The sequence below is a fragment of the Nasonia vitripennis genome, chromosome 1, assembly GCF_009193385.2.
Source record: "Nasonia vitripennis strain AsymCx chromosome 1, Nvit_psr_1.1, whole genome shotgun sequence".
In the NCBI taxonomy this organism is placed as follows: domain Eukaryota; kingdom Metazoa; phylum Arthropoda; class Insecta; order Hymenoptera; family Pteromalidae; genus Nasonia; species Nasonia vitripennis.
In genome coordinates, this window is record NC_045757.1 from 25,852,033 (window position 1) to 25,869,969 (window position 17,937).

Sequence of the window (17,937 nt, forward strand, 5' to 3'; positions counted from 1 at the left end):
CATCCACGATAAAGTTAGTGTGACGTATTAAATTCTAGTTTCTACAAGGTATCATTGATTAGTATCTTTTAAAAGCTGATACCTTCACCGTCGATAAGTGACGACAGGCACCTGTAACGCGTTAAAACAAGAAAATACTCGCTTTTGTGAATTCAATTTCAGCGAGTAGTGTTTCCGTGAATTCGTAACCTTCCGAAAAAGCGCATAATGCCATATCCGTGCATAACATCTTTCATTCACAATCTCGATAATTATCCTCAAGGCCATGCTCGCAGGTGTCCATACTAAAAGACCCTAAAGCTCACTGACGATCCGTTTCCACCAACTCTCCTCCATACTCCGTCTCCGTCTTTCCTAGTATAATCAAATCCGACTCCGCGATGAGTATACACTATTCTAATTCGGCCCTCGTAAAAACTCGAAACTCAGGCTTTTGCATTCGCTGTATACGAAGGTATAATGATCCTGGGGCGTGCGCGGAACCCGGTATTCAAAAATATACAAATGCGCGCGCGGGCAGATTAATATTTAGAAATGCCGCGTAGCTTCCAGGAACAAGACGTGTACACACGCATCTTCCTTCCGTGTACACCAATAATTCCCATGGCATCGGTTCGCTCCCCGAATCGGAGGGGAAAAAGGAGAGCTATACTCCCTCGGTACGCCTCCAGAAATTCTTCGCGGATCCGCACGTTCGCACGCGCCCGCGCAATGCCCGGCAATTACACACACACACACACACTCACACACACACGGCGAGCTATACTCCCCCGCTCCCTCTCCCGAAAACGCTGAGCTCTTCTCGAGTTTCTCCGAGTTCCGTATATATACAGCGGCGGCGGCGCGAACTAATGGAAATTACAGTGGTGGCTAAGTGGCGCGAGAGGATAAAACTCTTTCTTTCTGGCCGATGCTTTCTTTCTCTTTCTCCGACTCTCTCTTGCGCGGCGGCGGCTATCTCTTTCGTATATACGAGCGTTTTTTTCAGTCGCGAGGGAGGCTGCTGCTGCTGCTGATGCGACCCGTGTGGGAAGGCTCAGCACGCTTTTGCCGGCTAATCAACGGTTCGGCCGCGGCGGCGCGGCAGGTAGACGCGCTCGCCGCATAACTGTGATTTTCGGCTAGGTTCTGTAAAACTCGCATAAACCTCCATGTGTTCTTTCCAGCGCGGGGTTTTTTTACTCTTTTTTGGAGACGAGGTTTATACGCTCGCTGGTTTCAAGGGTAGCCGCGATTTCGGCGCGCGATCGCGGTATTAGTGAGCTCTACTAGTTTTTGAGGATATTAGTAGACTACAATTTGTTTCGTCATTTTTAATGTTGCAGTAGTGTACGGCTTTTTCACAGAAAACTGCAATTTTAAATAATAGCTGATTGGTAAGGCAATTGAATGACCACTATCAGGTAACATCTACTGAATCATTGATTCCAGTTGATTTTGGCCTTTGATATTGTGCATCGAGTACTTGTTCGTGGAAAGATTTAAAATTACTGCGCATCAACGATGGGTTAGCGATAAATAGATATTGAAAGTTTATAACACAACTTTTCGAACACGTGCCCCGAATCAAGTGTCGACGTTATAATTATTATTCTTCAGCGTTGAGGTAAACAGTTTCCTTAAATCTGTAATTCGTGAAACTTATATTTCCAAAAAACTGTTTTTTGCTCTTATTTTGTCAAAAAACCTTATAGACTTTTTATGCATGATTATTGAAACGAATCTTCGCTCGAGCAAAGAGAAGGAAGTGAGTTTACAAATTGTACATTGTAATCGCTATTAAATTCTGATCAGTCAAGTTAAACGCTGAAATCTTATCGCGCCAATTATCGACATTAACGAAACGTTCGGCTGTCGACTTATCTTTGGTGTTGCTTCAACGCAAAGAGTTTTTTATTAGAAAGCCTAAATATTTACAAATAATAAATGATAACTCGTGTACTTTACATGTGAATGCGTCATGGTTCGCAAAAAATTTGAAGCGCTTACTACCTATGTACATTTCGATTATTAAAACATGTTATAAAAATACATATTACAGAATATTTCGACATAAAAGTTCCCTGGTAGAAACGTTAACGGTTAATAAGCTAATTTTTGGGCCACTTAGCTAAGTTGTGGTTAACAATTTAAATAAATAAGAGTTTAAACATTATAAATGCATAGATATACACATTAACTCAAGATAAAACAGAACATTTGCTTGAAATTTGTCAAATGACTGTTACAATCCAGAAATTATAGAAAAATATCTTGCAATCGTGAAAAATCCAAATAATTGTAACAAAACATGCAAACGTTTTAATGCAAGAAAAAAAGGAAAAACAATTTTTAACTTAAAAATAATACTGTGTTGGTATAATAGACACGCATCACTAAAATATTAGTAACATTTTGCTTTATTTTTTTACATTCAAATTTGAAAATAATGGTCAACTAAAATTAACTTTTTAACGGTTTTCACTCGTTAATTTTCTACCAGGGTTATGACCTGAAAATATGGAATAAAATTTGCTTGGATAAAAAAAAATAATATTTTACCACCAATAATATATCGAAGAACAATTCCCAAAGGCACCTACCTCCCTAAATCTCTTCGACATCTCGCGCCTCGCATCTCTCGCTCTTTTTGATCTCGGCGATCGCAAACTTCGAGCAGACGCTTCCCTGCATGCGAATCAAAAACTCCCCCTTTTATTCGCGATCTCCGCGCACGTCTCATCGTCCGCACGTATAAATCCTCTTTTTCGATGGATTGTTCCTAGTCTCAGCTCTCTGGCGCGCTTTATGCCCAGCTCACCTATGGTATTAGGGCTATCAGGCGCCAGGGCGTTCTTCGGGGTCAAGTAACCTTTTCATTCGAGAGCAGGCCCTTGCGGAGCATAGAATAGAGGGTCTAAAAAAGGCCCCGAAAGCGAAGGCGAAGGTGGATGAAAACATTGATGCGAGCAATGATGCGCGCGCGCACGCTGGCCCTATGCCTTTTTCTCTCTGCTCGAGAGTCCCTGCAAAATGTATAATTATAAAGCGCGCCGCTCGTGCGCGGAGGAGGATGGATATGAGCCTTGTAATTTGGCTGGCGCCATACTAGCCAAAGGAGACCCGCAGACTTTTGGAGACACGTACGTGCTAATTATCAAACTGGAATGAGAGGAGAAAGAGGGTCCGTGTGTAGCTGAGCGAAGGGTATGGCTGCACACGTGTGTGCAGAGTCTTTGTAACTCTTTATGGGCTTGTCAATATATGTTTGACGCCGCTGCAGATGATGGTCTTTTGATTCCGTGCTTTGATTTTGTTTTGCCTTCAAAGTCTCTCGTGCGGGGGATTTAGTTAAGTTTCGATTTTGGGGGTGTCGAGTGATAAACAACTCTGCGGTGATTTGTTCTTGTCTCGGCATCGATCCGACCAAATCTATAATTTGGCGCTTTTGTTGTACATACGTTTAATATCAGTTCATAGAATGAAGACGAGAAGTATCTTTACTACTGAAATATGAGAGTGTTTTAACGTATTTTAGGAAGTAGTGCTCTCGTAGTATCAATCTACATATGTTATACTGACTCGCCAATTCTAAGACCTACCTAGGTGCGTAATACACTACTATATCTAATCTCTAAATCTTGTGTATTTCCAACAGCAGCATTTTATAACAAAGCATATAAATACAAAGCATGAGAACAAGAGAAATTACGCATACTTACAGCTACTACATCTGAAAGATGCATAAAGTTGTGTTATTTCTCTGTGGACTTTTTTTCCTCTCTCAAGGTCAGGATTATTTATATTGTCTCATACTGCAAACACTATTTCAAGATCTATCTAATAATAAGTACATTGTTTTACAGGGTGAACACTCAGTCCGAGAATCGTCAATGGTACCGATGCCAAGGAAGGCGAAATTCCTTTCCAAGCAAGTTTTTTTGTCTAGATTGTACGATTTATCAAATCAATTTTTTCCCATCGATTAATACTTGATCCTTGTTTAGGTATCGTTACAAAAAGACGGTAGCCATTTCTGTGGAGGATCTATCTTAAACGAGATCTATGTCGTGACAGCAGCTCACTGCGTTCGAAAGTAAGAAGATTAGTCTTTTTTTTTAAATTGGTTTAATGGAATTAATTCTTGTACATACAATTTTTGAGAAAGGTACAGATCATCGCCTGGCGTCGTAAGCATCGTTGTTAGTACGCTCGAATACAGAAAACCAGGCCAAATCCGTCAAGGTGTAAAAATCACAATGCACGAAGGTTTCTCTCCTTCCAACTCATTCGCCAACGATGTAGCTTTGATCAAAATTAGCCATCCTTTTGAATTCAACAAATTGGTGCAGCCAGTTACTCTGCCAGATCCACATACCAAGATCGACACCAACAGTACTGCCGTTGTCTCCGGATGGGGCAGACTTGGAGGTGTAAGTATATTTCCACATGTGATATTGGTTTTTATTCAGTAAAACTTTCAATTAATTATTTAATAGATAAGAAGTTTTACTATTTTCAATTTATGTATTATTGACTACAGGCTACCGGCGGCATCCCTAACACTCTCAAGAAGGCACCAATATGGGTTGCTGACCCTGACTACTGCCTTGAAAACATGAAGAAACAAGGCAGAGCAATTCATCCTACTCAGATTTGCGCTAATGATCCATTAACCAGGAAAGGACAGTGCAGCGTATGTAGTAAATTTAATTCTTTTCAAAATGGTTCTCAAATGATGTTGTTTGAGATGAAATCTTGTGTTTCCATTTTTTAAGGGGACTCGTTGAAATCATTTTTAAACGATGTAGTTTGAGCTAGAATCTCATGTTGACATCTTGATTTTTAGGGAGACTCTGGTGGCCCATTGATTGTCAACGGCAAGCTTACTGGAATTGTTTCCTGGTCAATTAAGGACCCTTACTGTGCTAGCACTGAATACCCTGGTGGTTACACTTGTGTTCCCGAATTCGTCGACTGGATTCTTGAACATCCCGTATAAGACTGCATACATTTGTTCTAGTTATATGTACCGAATGTTTCTGACAAGAATTGTTTAACACCATCGAAGAATTGACAAAAATTGAAAAAAAAGGTTACTTTTACATCTGTAGTACATACATAATATTCTTACGAAATGTTAACTTATTTTTTAATGATAATATGATAATAAACAATGAATGGCATAATAGAGTACACAAAATAATTTTCAAATATTACTATTATAGTAAGATTACTGATTCTGCTCTGCAAGGGTTGAGATTCAAGTCACATAAAAAGACAAGGACCAAAAAAGAACTGTTTTCTTAATTACTAAAATTTAAATAAATGAATCAAATGGTCTTAATTACTAGATAAAATTATTATTGTTTTCTTTATGATTCAGCCTAATCTATTATTTTGCGCTTTTGTTATAGAAGATTCACGTGTATACATTTTTTTTCTGTTTATAGAATGGAGACAAAAACTATTATAATTATTTAAATAAGTAATGATTGTCAATCAAGTAAATATTAAATCTAATTTGAATTGGCTTAACGGATATACGACTGACCTTTCAATCAGTCATCGTCTGCATGATGTGATTTTAAAAGATACGTATCGGTCAAGGAAAAAATATTGTGATTCAAGATAATCTTGAGAGAGTTTTGCAAGTGAGCAGGAACAAGGTTTTTTGCAATGCTGAAAGTACCATAATCCTATAGCATATAGTAAACAAATTTAAACACTATTATTTCAACACATATTAGTATATCATCATACAAAAATTTGGGAATTGAAGAACCTAGTAGATATATAAGTAATAAGTTCAGAATATTTATTTGAACTCCAAGACAATATTGAAACAAATAAAAACAAATAATAATATAAAAATTGTCAGTGAAAAATCAATATCAAATATCTAGGAAGTATCATTCGTAAATCGTACATTACATTAAATCAGCGTTGCTTAATCAGCAGATAATAAAATAATTGTAAAAAAATCTCGTCAAAGAATTTAATCAATGTTGAATGAAACAAAAGATTTTACTATCTAATCTCGATATCTTTGGCATTTCCTGCAGCAGCATCTGACAACGAAGCATATAAATACTAAGCGTTCGAGAAATTCTTCATCTTTACAGCTGTTACACACAAAAAATGCTGAAAGTTGTGTTATTCCTCTGCGGGCTTCTTGCCCTCTCTCAAGGTCAGAAATATTTACATACTATTGATTTTGCAAATGTTGTTTTGAGATTGATAAAATATTAATACTTTTTTCTTATACAGGGCGATTACTCAACCCGAGAATCGTCAATGGTATCGATGCCAAACAAGGCGAAATTCCTTTCCAAGTAAGTTTGCTGCCTTCGTTATATTTAATGATTTTTAAAATAATTTTTCCCTAAGTAATTTTTATTAACCAATTTTGTATTTTTGTTTAGGTATCTCTGCAAAGATACGGCAGCCATTTCTGCGGAGGTTCTGTCTTAAACGAGAACTACGTCGTGACAGCAGCTCACTGTCTTCAAGGGTAAGAATTAGCTTTGTTCAAATTGGACTTATCCATTTCATTCTTGCATACTCAACGAAAAAGATATGTTTGACACATGTTTTCATTATGATATGTTTTTGCAGATCACCGCCCGATGGAATCAGCATCGTTGTTGGAACACTTGAATACAAAAAACCAGGTCAAACCCGTGAGGCTGTGAAAATCACAATTCATGAACGTTTCTCCCCTGCTAACTCGTATTCCAATGACGTTGCTTTGATCAAGATCAACACTCCTTTCAAATTCAACAAACTGGTACAGCCAGTTCCTCTGCCAGATCTACACACCAAAATCGCCACCAACAGTACCGCTGTTGTTTCTGGATGGGGCAGACTTGGAGGTGTAAGTATATTTCTGTGACAGATTGTTGTTTTATTGAAAGATTCTGTATCACTCTTCTTCTATTGCATCAGATTTAGCAAATCAGAAGCGTTTCTATTTTTAATTCATTTTACTAACTACAGGCTAACGGTGGTATTCCCGACACTCTCAAGAAGGCTCAAATCTGGGTTGCTGACCCTGACTATTGCCGTGAAGTAATGAAGAAGCAAGGGATGATCATCCACCCAACTCAGATTTGTGCTAACGATCCGACAACCAGGAGAGGACAATGCAACGTATGTACACTGAGAGAAAAGAATCCTTGACACATAGAAGAATTCTTAACTTTTAAGAAAATTCGATTAAAATATGGAGAAATCCAAGCGTCTTAACAGTTAGGTTTTCAGATTTTTTAATTTTCGTAACTTTCTTTCCATCGACGTAAAATAACTAAAACTTTATAATTACTTGTTTTCACTTTTTATTATCATTTAGTATCGCTCTGAGACTATTCGATGTTGAAAGATTATTTGTTTTTGCAAAATATATTCGAATGATAGCACGATAGGTATCATACGAATATAACCTTACGCATAACCCCGCTTTTCTGTGCGCATGAAACTATCACAAAAGTATTTATGCATACAGAATCTTCGACTTCATCGAACAAGCCCTACGATATTTCAAATGTTGTGTATCAATATGCTTTCTTCCAGGTACGTAAAAAAGCATATCACGCGTGAAATAGTATAAACGCATGTACGGGTCTCCGATTGCAGCCGACACGTTTCCTAAATCCTTAATAGTTAAGAATTCTTCTCTTACTATGAAGAAATTTTCGTTTGCAACAAATACATAAAAAATAAGCTGTAGTTAAGTCGCGAATACTTTGCGACAAGGATTCTTTTCTCTCAGTGTAGTTAATTTTACTTTGATTGAAATCATTTTTAAATGATTTAGTTTGAGCTGGAATCTCATGTTGACATCTTGGTTTTTAGGGAGACTCTGGTGGCCCATTGATTGTCAACGGCAAGCTTACTGGAATTGTTTCCTGGTCAATTAAGGACCCTTACTGTGCTAGCACTGAATACCCTGGTGTTTACACTCGTGTTCCTGAATTCATCGACTGGATTCTTGAACATGCCGTATAAGACTGCATACATTTGTTCTAGTTATATGTACCGAATGTTTCTGAACAAGAATTGTTTAACACCATCAAAGAATTGACAAAAATTGAAAAAAAAGGTTACTTTTACGTCTGTTGTACATACATAATATTCTTACGAAATGTTAACTTATTTTTTAAAACACAATTTTGAATAAAATTAATTTTTTCTACTAATTTAAATTTGTATTTTAACATTACCCCATGGTTCAGTTTTTCATACCTATTGTTGTGTAGTGATAAATTTAAGAATAATTTAAGGTTATTACCCTGGTAGAAATTCGAATATTTAAAATGAGCTGGAAACTATGAAATGGCTATGAGAAATAGCCTAGACATAACTTGTGATGAAACGCTTTTTCTCCCATTTCTTGAGCATTTGTTAACATTAAAAAACTTATTCATCTTTGCAAACTCTTTAATACGACATGGATTGAAATTAATTTTTTGAAATTTAATCAGTCAAATTTTGCAATTGTATATATACGAATACTTTTTTAAACATATCTCTCTTGACTGTATGTAACTGTTTCAATAAATTCAATTGGCTATGCTCTTTTATGAATTGGTGTCAGATTACGACATTAAACATTAAAAAAAAACAACATATTTTGCTTGCGTGGCCACTCCGTAGCTCCACGCAACATTGAGTTATAATGAATGAAGAGATTTTAATTTGGATATTTATAAAATATTTTATGAAGGGTAATGTGGCATATAAATAGCTTACAAAAGGTCAAAAATTCAGCAATTGAAATGCCCTCATTTATACTAAAACTACAAATGAACAAAGCATGCTCAAAAAATTTCAGCTCAATCGAACCATTTGGTTACATGAAATCCTACGGACAGTGCGAAAATACTTAAAACAGTAGACGTAAAGTATGGCCCTGTTAAAAATAAATACATATTTTTTGTATGTATCTTTAGTACGCACTAAAAACATGTAATTTGCCTGGTAATACGTATTAAAAATATGTACTGATTTGGGACTGACTATTTAAAATATATTAAATATAAATATAAGTATTTGATGTGGCCATAAATGGTGTTATTATCCTTATATGGTACTTCCATTTATGGCCATATTTGGTTATAATACCGGTATTATAACCAAATATCTGTATAAAAATTATCTACCAATTATAATTTTTTTTTTTTGTAATTATTTGTAGGGATTTTGTTTTTCAGGTTTTAAAACTGGTTTGTCCCCTTAAACTAGCTACTTATCACGCGCTACGTGCGCAGTTATAGTATAAGCTGCCAAACTTTTTATCATATTTTCTAAAGGTTTACTTTTTGAATTCAGAAATTCAAAAATATGCAGATATTTTAGAAGAAAAAAAACTCGATATTCGAATTCAGCACCTTCAAAAACGTAAAGTCCGATTATTTCTAAAGACTACACCAATCTGGCCAGGCAACACACACACACATACACGCGCGCGCACACACATATATACACACGTATTTTATATAAATTAATCTTGTAATTGTCAGTTGGAAACTGAAGTACTAACATCCTGGAATCAGAATTTAATATTAGATACTACAGATTTAATATTAGATATATGATTTTTCTTCTAGCTCAGATAAAGAAGTCAATAGAAACGAGAACTTTTTATTCAGGGCAATGAACATAGCACAATTTTTTTTCGCGCCGGCTACATTGCTGAGGGTGGCAATATTCTGGGGGGGGAGGGTAATGTGCCATTTTCAAATTGTATAAATATAGGTTTATACGTGTGTATATGTATGCAAGAGTACATGAGAATATATATGTAATTATATAAAAAAAATATAGGTTTAATCCTTGAAAAACTTCAAAAAGCATATATAAGTAACTAAAAATTAATTACATTCCGCGATTAACTAATGTTAAATGTTTTCGCGAAACAAACAAAAAATGTTTACAAGATTTGTTGGAATTCTTATTTCTGGAAGAGAAACATTGAGTATTTTTATTCCTAAAAAATTATTACTGAAATTTGACCTTATAGTAATTGCAGATCTATAATAAATTGTCATCAAAATAAAATTAAACGTGGATCATGTGCCGCGAAACGATTTATCTATGATTTATCAATATTTTATCGTCTAATCTCAATGATCGCTTTGGCAGATAATGTCAAGTGAATATCTATATAAGATTTGACACAGTAAAAATCACTGCAGTGATTACCGTAGTACAGGATGGAGAAGATCGTTTTCGTATTATTTGGCCTTTTGGCTTTAACACAAGGTAGAATTTTTTCGTCTTAATAAGTTTTTTAATATATAATAGTACATCGTACAACAAGACGATCACAAGTACTCAAATCATCATCCGAGTCTATACCTATTTGTCCCAAATTGGTTATCATATTTTTTATAAAAGTATATATATATATATAAATACGACCATTTTTATCGGCTATTATGAAAATAGTTTGGTTGATGATAAATTTTTTAGTCCCCCTTTCAAATATAGACATACAGATATGGTTTCAACAGTTTCTAAATTCGTCTAAATTTTTAAAGATATTTGAAATTTGAAACTTTATTAAGGAAATGAATTAATACAGTTAAATAAATAATATTATCCTAACTCTTAAATATATGTTATATATTATTTTAATTTTATTGATCAACCTTTTTTGAGTAAGGAATATTAATATTTTATAATTTTAATTAGGAACTCCAACGGGCAGAGTAGTAAATGGTGAAGATGCTGAACTTGGCGAACGTCCATTCCAGGTATCACACTTAAATTTGCAAATAATGATACTAAGGCTGAAAAAAATTCAGCTAAGCTTAAAGAAAAAAGATAACAAATATAAATAATTAACGCAAAAAAAAAGACTAATTTCAATATAAATTTTGACTGCATATATTTCAATTAATAAACTTAATAATAACTTTTATAATTAATTTACTAGGTGTCTCTACAAACCTATGCACACTTTTGTGGAGGATCTATTGTGAGTGAAAATTGGGTCGTTACAGCTGCTCACTGTGTCTACGGGTAAGATATTGTTTTATAAAATAAAAATATTATTTCAATTTTCTAGGTGTATGTACATATTTAATTTGAATTTTTCGATTTCAGTACATCTGCGTCCGGAGTAAATGTAGTTGTCGGAACAGTTAGCCTTAAAAACCCCCACAAGTCTCACCCAGCTGAAAAAATCATTGTTCATGAAGCTTACGCACCAGCTCAGTCCAACAGAAACGATATTGCTCTGATCAAGGTAAATTTTACATGGAATTTTTTTAAATTATAGCTGTGTGATTAAAAGTGTGGTTCTAACATATCTGATACGAACAATTTCTGTTAGGTCTTTACACCTTTCGAGTTCTCCGACATCGTGGCACCAGTGCCCCTCGCTGATCCTAATGTAAAAGTTAAGACCAACAGCACAGCTGTACTCTCTGGATGGGGTGGAACTTGGAACGTGAGTTTCTTTATTTAATTTTTGTGATTCCCTCATTAATTTTAATGAACTAATAATCTACGAAATAATGTTGAACAGTCATCCTCCCCAACTCCGGACAGACTTCAGAAAGCTTCGATCTACGTAGCTGATCAAGAGTACTGCCGTACCGTTATGGCATCATATGGCCGAGAAATTTTCCCAACCAACATTTGCGCCAATGACCCTAGCACCCGTAGAGGACAGTGTAACGTGAGTGTTAATCTTAAATACATCAAATTATTCTTAGAGTTCAAAATTTACCAATGCTTGTTAGATATAAGTCTAACAAATTCTAACTTTATGATATGTTATTAGGGTGACTCTGGTGGCCCCCTCACCGTTGATGGAAAGCTTACTGGCATCGTTTCCTGGTCCATCAAAGACCCTTACTGCGCTAGCACTAAGTACCCTGGTGTCTACACCCGTGTTTCTGCATATGTAGACTGGATTGCAGAGCATACTAGATAAGTGCAAACTGGCATTAATATGTATAGAAATTACAATCATCTTTGACAAGCATAAATGTCATTTTTTTATGTGCAAATGTTTGTAAATAAATGTGTACATTTTTTAATAAATTATGTATATTTAATTCGTTATAACATTTGTATTATTTATAATGATACTATGATAGATTTTTATCCGTTATACAAATATTATATTTACACTTATTAGTAGCATAAACAAATGATTCCATGATCCGTCATATCATGGGGAGGCACGAAGTGCTGCCTTTAGGCTGGCCCGTTGTTCCATACAAGGGCCAAGCCCAGGAACGTGCAAGATGTGACATAGAAATGAAAGAACAAAACAAGGGTTGAAAACTGTTATTTTTTTTATTCAGATAAAAGGAGATAGATAGCTATACGGCAGTCAGAGTCTCTTTTAATGCGGTGCGGGCGGTCTCTCGCGTACACACTTGACTATTAGCGCTGTCTGTTAACAAGGCCAAGAAATAACTAAAACTACGCATTCGATAAACGGCTTAAATAAGTAGGCTCTAGGCTTAGTTCAAGTGCGCTTATCGTAGCTTTTACTCTTTATAGTATCTAGACGTTACATTTTTTCCTCGTTGAGACTTGACTTGTTAACGTAGAATAAGACGTGAATAATATTTTGGTTGTCATAATATATTTTATTATTTACACTATTTTTCAAACAGTAACATGATATATCTTTTGTATAAAAGTATAAGTCATTGAGTTTTTTATTTACTTGACATTTACCATATACTATGACGTAGAGAAAGTAATAAGCGGTAAATGTTACGACTTAAAAGTACAAGCATTCTCCCGAGTTTCTCATTATTTTCAATTGCAGAACTGTTACGAAATGAGCTGGTAGATAGTCCGTTCATCATAATGATATCAGGATACAAAAAACCAAATTATTCTATTACTTATACTACTTAATATTATACTAATTTGAAATAATTCAAGTATCAAGTGGATTCTTTGAAGAACTTGAAACGATTGTATTAACTCCTCACGGTCAGTACATATCTGTAAAACATTATCGTTAATTTTGTTGACTACCCACGAGCATACAATAAAATTAATAGTTTTGCGATTATGTTGTTAGAAACGATGATATACAAATTCACGTTTTTGTTTGATATAATAATGTATAATGTGCTTGAGAATAAAAAAGTTAGCAGTATTAGGAAAAGTCATTTTTTATTATAGTTTTTCTGATGTAAATGTTATTAGAAATAAACCCATCATTATTCATAGAAAATTCATTGCCAATAATTAATACAGTTATTTGTTACATTTATCAACTGTTTTAAATCTCTTGGGCAATAATTTTTTTTAAATAATTGGTACTCTTTTATAATTTTTAACAATTGACTTTAATAGCTATTGTTATCGTACTGTGAAGAAGTACTTTATGAAATTTTACAAGAAATAATGATTCGATAAGTAGAACAGGACGACTACCGCAAATAATATTTTCATAAATTCATACACTTACAAGAGTAAGTTGTAAGTAGATTGTCGTATATAACAGGACTACACTATTCTTATTTTAAAAAACTCTTTTTTATAATGTTACCGTGCAATATAACAATTTTTTGGTGTCTTCTTTTTTTTATTATAAATAGTAAGTATTTGAAAAAAGGAATAGTTGTGATTTTCCAAAAAAGTTTTTATGCAAAAAAATTAGAATTAGAGAAATTTTTTATTTAATTGTTTATTAAAAAAAACAAGATTGTTAATAAAAATGAGAATTTAGTGTTTAATTTTTTATTTATAAAGATCTATTTAAATTGTCTTCTTATGACTGAAAGTATTTTAATGCACTTGGTTAGAGCAAGTGTTGGGCCAAGAATCGTCAGAAGTTACTGACAGGATTATAAACGGCAAAGATGCCAAGATTGGGGAGAGACCATATCAAGTAATAAAAAATATTATATGGTTCTAATAAAGTATTATTTTATCAATGAATAATTTTTAAAGATTACTTCAAAAATTAATTTTTAGGTATCGTTACAAAATCCTCGTCATTTTTGCGGTGGATCAATCATAAATCATAGATACATAGTCACCGCTGCCCATTGTACTGTTGGGTATAGTTTATTATTTTAATTAAATAAATTGGTTATTGTGAAAATTTTTATGAGATGATTTAATTCCAGACTATCAGTATCCGGTTTACAAATCGTAGTTGGCACTGTCAATCTCAAACTACCATACGAGATATATAAAGCATCTAAAATAATAGTTAATAGACAGTATTCTAGCAAAGATTCGTTCAAAAATGATATTGCTTTGATTAAGGTAAAATGAATACGCATTAAATATTATAGTATATTTCTTTATCACAGTATTATGGGAACTTATTATGATTTTAGGTTTCTAGGCGTATTAGATTCTCTAACAGAGTGAAGGCAGTGCGTGTTCCAGAGCTCCATTTACGACTCCGGCCACATACTCCTGTTATCGTTTCTGGTTGGGGAAGACTTCTTAATGTAACAGATTATTTCGGAATTCATATTTAAATTTTTCTCAATGACTTCATGTAATTTCACTTTAACACTAATTTTGCTAATCACTAACAGGGTACAGTAGCTAATATACTTCAAGAAGTATTATTAGAAGTAACTGATCAAGGCAAGTGTCGTAGAGCTGTGGCGAAAAAAGGATTCAATCTTTACTACACACAAATGTGTGCTGATGATAACGATAATAGTATTATGTCCGGGGATTGTAATGTAAGTTGAAAAACTTGATTTTTAATATTTTCGGAATCGCCTCATGAGTTGGTGAGTGCTAAGATATGCGAAATATATTTTATAGCACTGGGTGGCATAAATCCGCATCTATGTCACGCCTATCCGTGGCATAAATAGTCCATTATTGCACCATGCTGATCGCCCTAGCTACGCTCGGGCGCTAACTGCACGGTGCAAAAATGGACTGTTTACGGCACGGCGTTTAGCTCCCTCACTACGCTCAGGTGCTAATACACGCCGTGCCTTAATGGATTATTTATGCCACTTGTGTCGTAATATACTAATACGATACTCTCGACCTAAATGGTTCAGTTTTACACGGCGCCTAGCGCCCTCGCTACGCTTGGGTGCTAACTGCGCCGTGTCATAAAGAACCATTTAAGTCACACGTATTGTAATGTACTAACCTAATAAACTTGTTGAATTAGACCTATAAAATTTTGCAACAATAATGCATGTAGCATATCTTAAATAAATCTATGTAAGAACCAACAACTCTTAAGGGGTCCAGCCTGGGTTAGATTCTATAAAAAAACAACAAAATATTCGTCCAAACAATTTTTTTCTTTTCACGTAAATTAAAAAACAAAAAATATCTTCTGAAAATATTTACAATATACACTATTTCTACCAAGAAATATCATATATATACCATACAAAATCAATGACTAAAATTTATGACATTTTACTATATAAATAAGTGTTTTTAGTCACTGGCCACGGCTTTGTGAAAGATCCGGATATATATCCATACGTTGCATACGTAGCTAATAAATTTAATTAATATTTTTCACACTGTACTTGTTGCTAACAATATTTAATTAATATTTTTTAGAAATGTCTTTCATTAGGTCTGAGGGGGCATGTTTAAGGTACATTTTGAGCCCGGGTTGAGTAAAGAAGACGGTCTTTCACAAAGCCGTGGCAAGTGACTAAAAACACTTATTTATATAGTAAAATGTCATAAATTTTAGTCATTGATTTTGTATGGTATATATATGATATTTCTTGGTAGAAATAGTGTATAGTGTAAATATTTACAGTAAATATTTTTTGTTTTTTAATTTACGTGAAAAGAAATAAATTTTTGGACGAATATTTTGTTGTTTTTTTTGTAGGATTTAACCCAGGCTGGCCACTTAAATCTTTATGCATTTGAGACTTCAAGTGTGATTATTTATAGAGTTTGAGGGTCTTAAATTACGAAAATAATGTATGTAAATAAAATATATTTTCTTGTATAGGGTGATTCTGGAGGCCCTTTAACAACGACTTCTGGTATTCTCGTAGGTATAGTATCTTGGTCCATCAAAGATCCAAGTTGTGGCAGTAATGTTTACCCGAATATTTATACAAGAGTTTCTGAGTATATAGATTGGATACGAGAACATATGCAATAAATAAACAATTATAAATTTGTTCATGATTAAATGATAACTTCATAATAAAAAATTAACCGTCGTTAACAAAGAATCGACAATGTATGTACTTGTAGTGTGAAATATATTATAAAATGCGTTCTTGAAAATGTATTTTTTCCATTTCGTAAAGATAAAAAAAATATTGAGCTCTTATAATGTAAACTTTGCAATTCAAAATATGACATGAATTTTAAGGTTCGTTATCTTATCTTCATGATTTTCACATGAATGCCTAAATAACCATATTAGAATATTCTTTTTCAGTTGTAAGTGTAATAATCATTTGGTGAGCATACTGCTGATCAATAATTCTTTTTTTTTCTGTGTCATGGATTTCTATCTATATTATATTTCTATCTACAGCTATTGCTCAAGGTATGGATAGCTATCGCTAAGTATTACTTTTGTTGTATGACTTAATAACCATAAACCAGTATATTTTTTAACTAATAGGTATAAGCAATAGGAAAGAACCAAGAATTATCAATGGAATAAATGCTAAAGTTGGAGAGCTACCTTATCAAGTAATTTTTCCAAATTTAAATTCATTCTAAATACTATAATAATTTCGATACACTTTAGGTTTCTCTTCAATATGCTGTTGATTCATTTCATTACTGTGGTGGATCTATTTTGAACGAAAATTTTGTAATAACAGCGGGACACTGTGGATTCAAGTAAGATAAAAATATTTTCAATCCTGTCTTTTGAGTTTCATAACGTATTTTTACATGGTATATTACATAGCCAAACTGAGCAAATACAAGCAGTTGTCGGGTGCACGGTTAGTTAAAGTACCAAGACACCTCGCCAACGATATCGCATTGATGAAGGTAACATACACGATAATTTAAAACCGTGATACATGCAATATTAATTAGTGGGAAACAAATCTTTCAGGTAGACACACCATTTAAATTCGACAATTTAATTTCTCCTGTTGTATTACCAAAATCTCACGAAATTGTGAAGATCAATGAAAAAGCTCTTGTATCTGGTTGGGGAAGCATGAAAGGAGTGAGTAGAAAAAAACTATATAGATGATTTAATAGAAAAACGAATAACTCCAAGTTTATCTACAGCTGGAGTTAAGTCCTTCTAGAAAATTAAAAAAGGTTGATGTGTCAATTGTGGATCAAGAATATTGCAGAAACCTTTATAACAATAGTGTCAAAAGGGAAATTTATCCAGAACAACTGTATACGCATGAAATCTTTATTCCTATCGATTTTTTTACCATGTTTGACTCTATATTTTATAGGGAGATTCTGGAGGCCCTGTAACGATCCACAAAAACATTCTTATCTGAATAATTTCTTGGTCAAGCAAGGATCCTGATTGCGCTAGTCCCCTGTATCCTGATGTTCATGTAAGAGTGTCCGAATACCTCGATTGGATAAACAAACACGTGAAAAAGATGTAAATAGCGGAAGACGTAGTCGCATGTCGATTTGCATAGATATAATTGCAAAGTTCCTCATAACTGACGTAAGTTAGATAACGACATCACGAGACGTTTAGTCGACCAAATGAACTATTTTTTTATCGGTTGAAGGCCTCATGTATACTTAAGAGAAAACAACTGTGTTAAAACAACGTATAATTTATTTCATCCTCTAAAATCCGATGTTAAATTTAGTTCACTACTGCAATAATTACTTTTATTTTCAAAATCAGTAACACATAGAGCCCGTAATGAAGATTAATGACGTTGCCACTGCATCTACAAAATCGTCTATCTTTTAACTCGAGATAATCAAGAAAACTACTGCACGACAAATCCATCAACCTCTGAATTAGTTGACGAGCAAACTCGAAACCTATAC

At 34.0% G+C, this 17,937-nt stretch overlaps 3 protein-coding genes across 8 annotated transcripts in view; 2 read left to right on the forward strand and 1 right to left on the reverse strand.

The window, feature by feature from the left end:
• LOC100118475 (transcription factor AP-2-epsilon) overlaps positions 1-17,937 on the reverse strand; it is a 200,512-nt gene that overhangs the window by 132,045 nt on the left and 50,530 nt on the right. The window lies entirely within an intron of this gene.
• LOC100677915 (mite allergen Der f 3-like) lies at positions 6,040-8,177 on the forward strand. Its single transcript, XM_003426150.4, has 6 exons — positions 6,040-6,169; positions 6,250-6,314; positions 6,405-6,493; positions 6,598-6,856; positions 6,979-7,131; positions 7,834-8,177. The coding sequence occupies exons 1-6, from the start codon at positions 6,121-6,123 to the stop codon at positions 7,984-7,986; spliced, it is 768 nt and encodes a 255-aa protein (XP_003426198.1). The 5' UTR covers positions 6,040-6,120; the 3' UTR covers positions 7,987-8,177.
• SP43 (serine protease 43) lies at positions 10,154-17,704 on the forward strand. Of its 4 annotated transcripts, none has more exons than XM_032599430.1 (13): positions 10,154-10,242; positions 10,675-10,736; positions 10,919-11,004; positions 11,089-11,230; positions 11,318-11,434; positions 11,513-11,665; positions 11,771-12,945; positions 13,767-13,852; positions 13,939-14,024; positions 14,094-14,235; positions 14,310-14,426; positions 14,517-14,669; positions 15,935-16,163. In XM_032599430.1, the coding sequence occupies exons 1-7, from the start codon at positions 10,194-10,196 to the stop codon at positions 11,921-11,923; spliced, it is 762 nt and encodes a 253-aa protein (XP_032455321.1). In that variant the 5' UTR covers positions 10,154-10,193; the 3' UTR covers positions 11,924-12,945; positions 13,767-13,852; positions 13,939-14,024; positions 14,094-14,235; positions 14,310-14,426; positions 14,517-14,669; positions 15,935-16,163. The 4 variants fall into 4 exon arrangements, with proteins under 4 accessions (XP_032455321.1, NP_001166062.1, XP_032455281.1 ...); XM_032599390.1 differs by lacking the exons at positions 10,154-10,242; positions 10,675-10,736; positions 10,919-11,004; ... (2 more) ...; positions 11,513-11,665; positions 11,771-12,945 and adding exons at positions 13,368-13,558; positions 16,376-16,486; positions 16,565-16,635; ... (2 more) ...; positions 17,012-17,128; positions 17,194-17,704 and having other exon boundaries at positions 15,935-16,306; NM_001172591.1 differs by lacking the exons at positions 13,767-13,852; positions 13,939-14,024; positions 14,094-14,235; ... (1 more) ...; positions 14,517-14,669; positions 15,935-16,163 and having other exon boundaries at positions 10,172-10,242; positions 11,771-12,054.

What these genes read in the sequence shown, in the direction of transcription:
- LOC100677915 (XM_003426150.4), top strand. Translation starts at nt 6,121, where the DNA reads ATGCTGAAAGTTGTGTTATTCCTCTGCGGGCTTCTTGCCCTCTCTCAA. An exon ending in GCTTCTTGCCCTCTCTCAAG is followed by an intron (nt 6,170 to 6,249) that starts GTCAGAAATATT and finishes TTTCTTATACAG; the next exon opens with GGCGATTACTCAACCCGAGA. An exon ending in GCAGCTCACTGTCTTCAAGG is followed by an intron (nt 6,494 to 6,597) that starts GTAAGAATTAGC and finishes ATGTTTTTGCAG; the next exon opens with ATCACCGCCCGATGGAATCA.
- SP43 (XM_032599390.1), top strand. Translation starts at nt 13,504, where the DNA reads ATGTTACCGTGCAATATAACAATTTTTTGGTGTCTTCTTTTTTTTATT. An exon ending in TTGGGGAGAGACCATATCAA is followed by an intron (nt 13,853 to 13,938) that starts GTAATAAAAAAT and finishes ATTAATTTTTAG; the next exon opens with GTATCGTTACAAAATCCTCG. An exon ending in TTATGTCCGGGGATTGTAAT is followed by an intron (nt 14,670 to 15,934) that starts GTAAGTTGAAAA and finishes TTTCTTGTATAG; the next exon opens with GGTGATTCTGGAGGCCCTTT.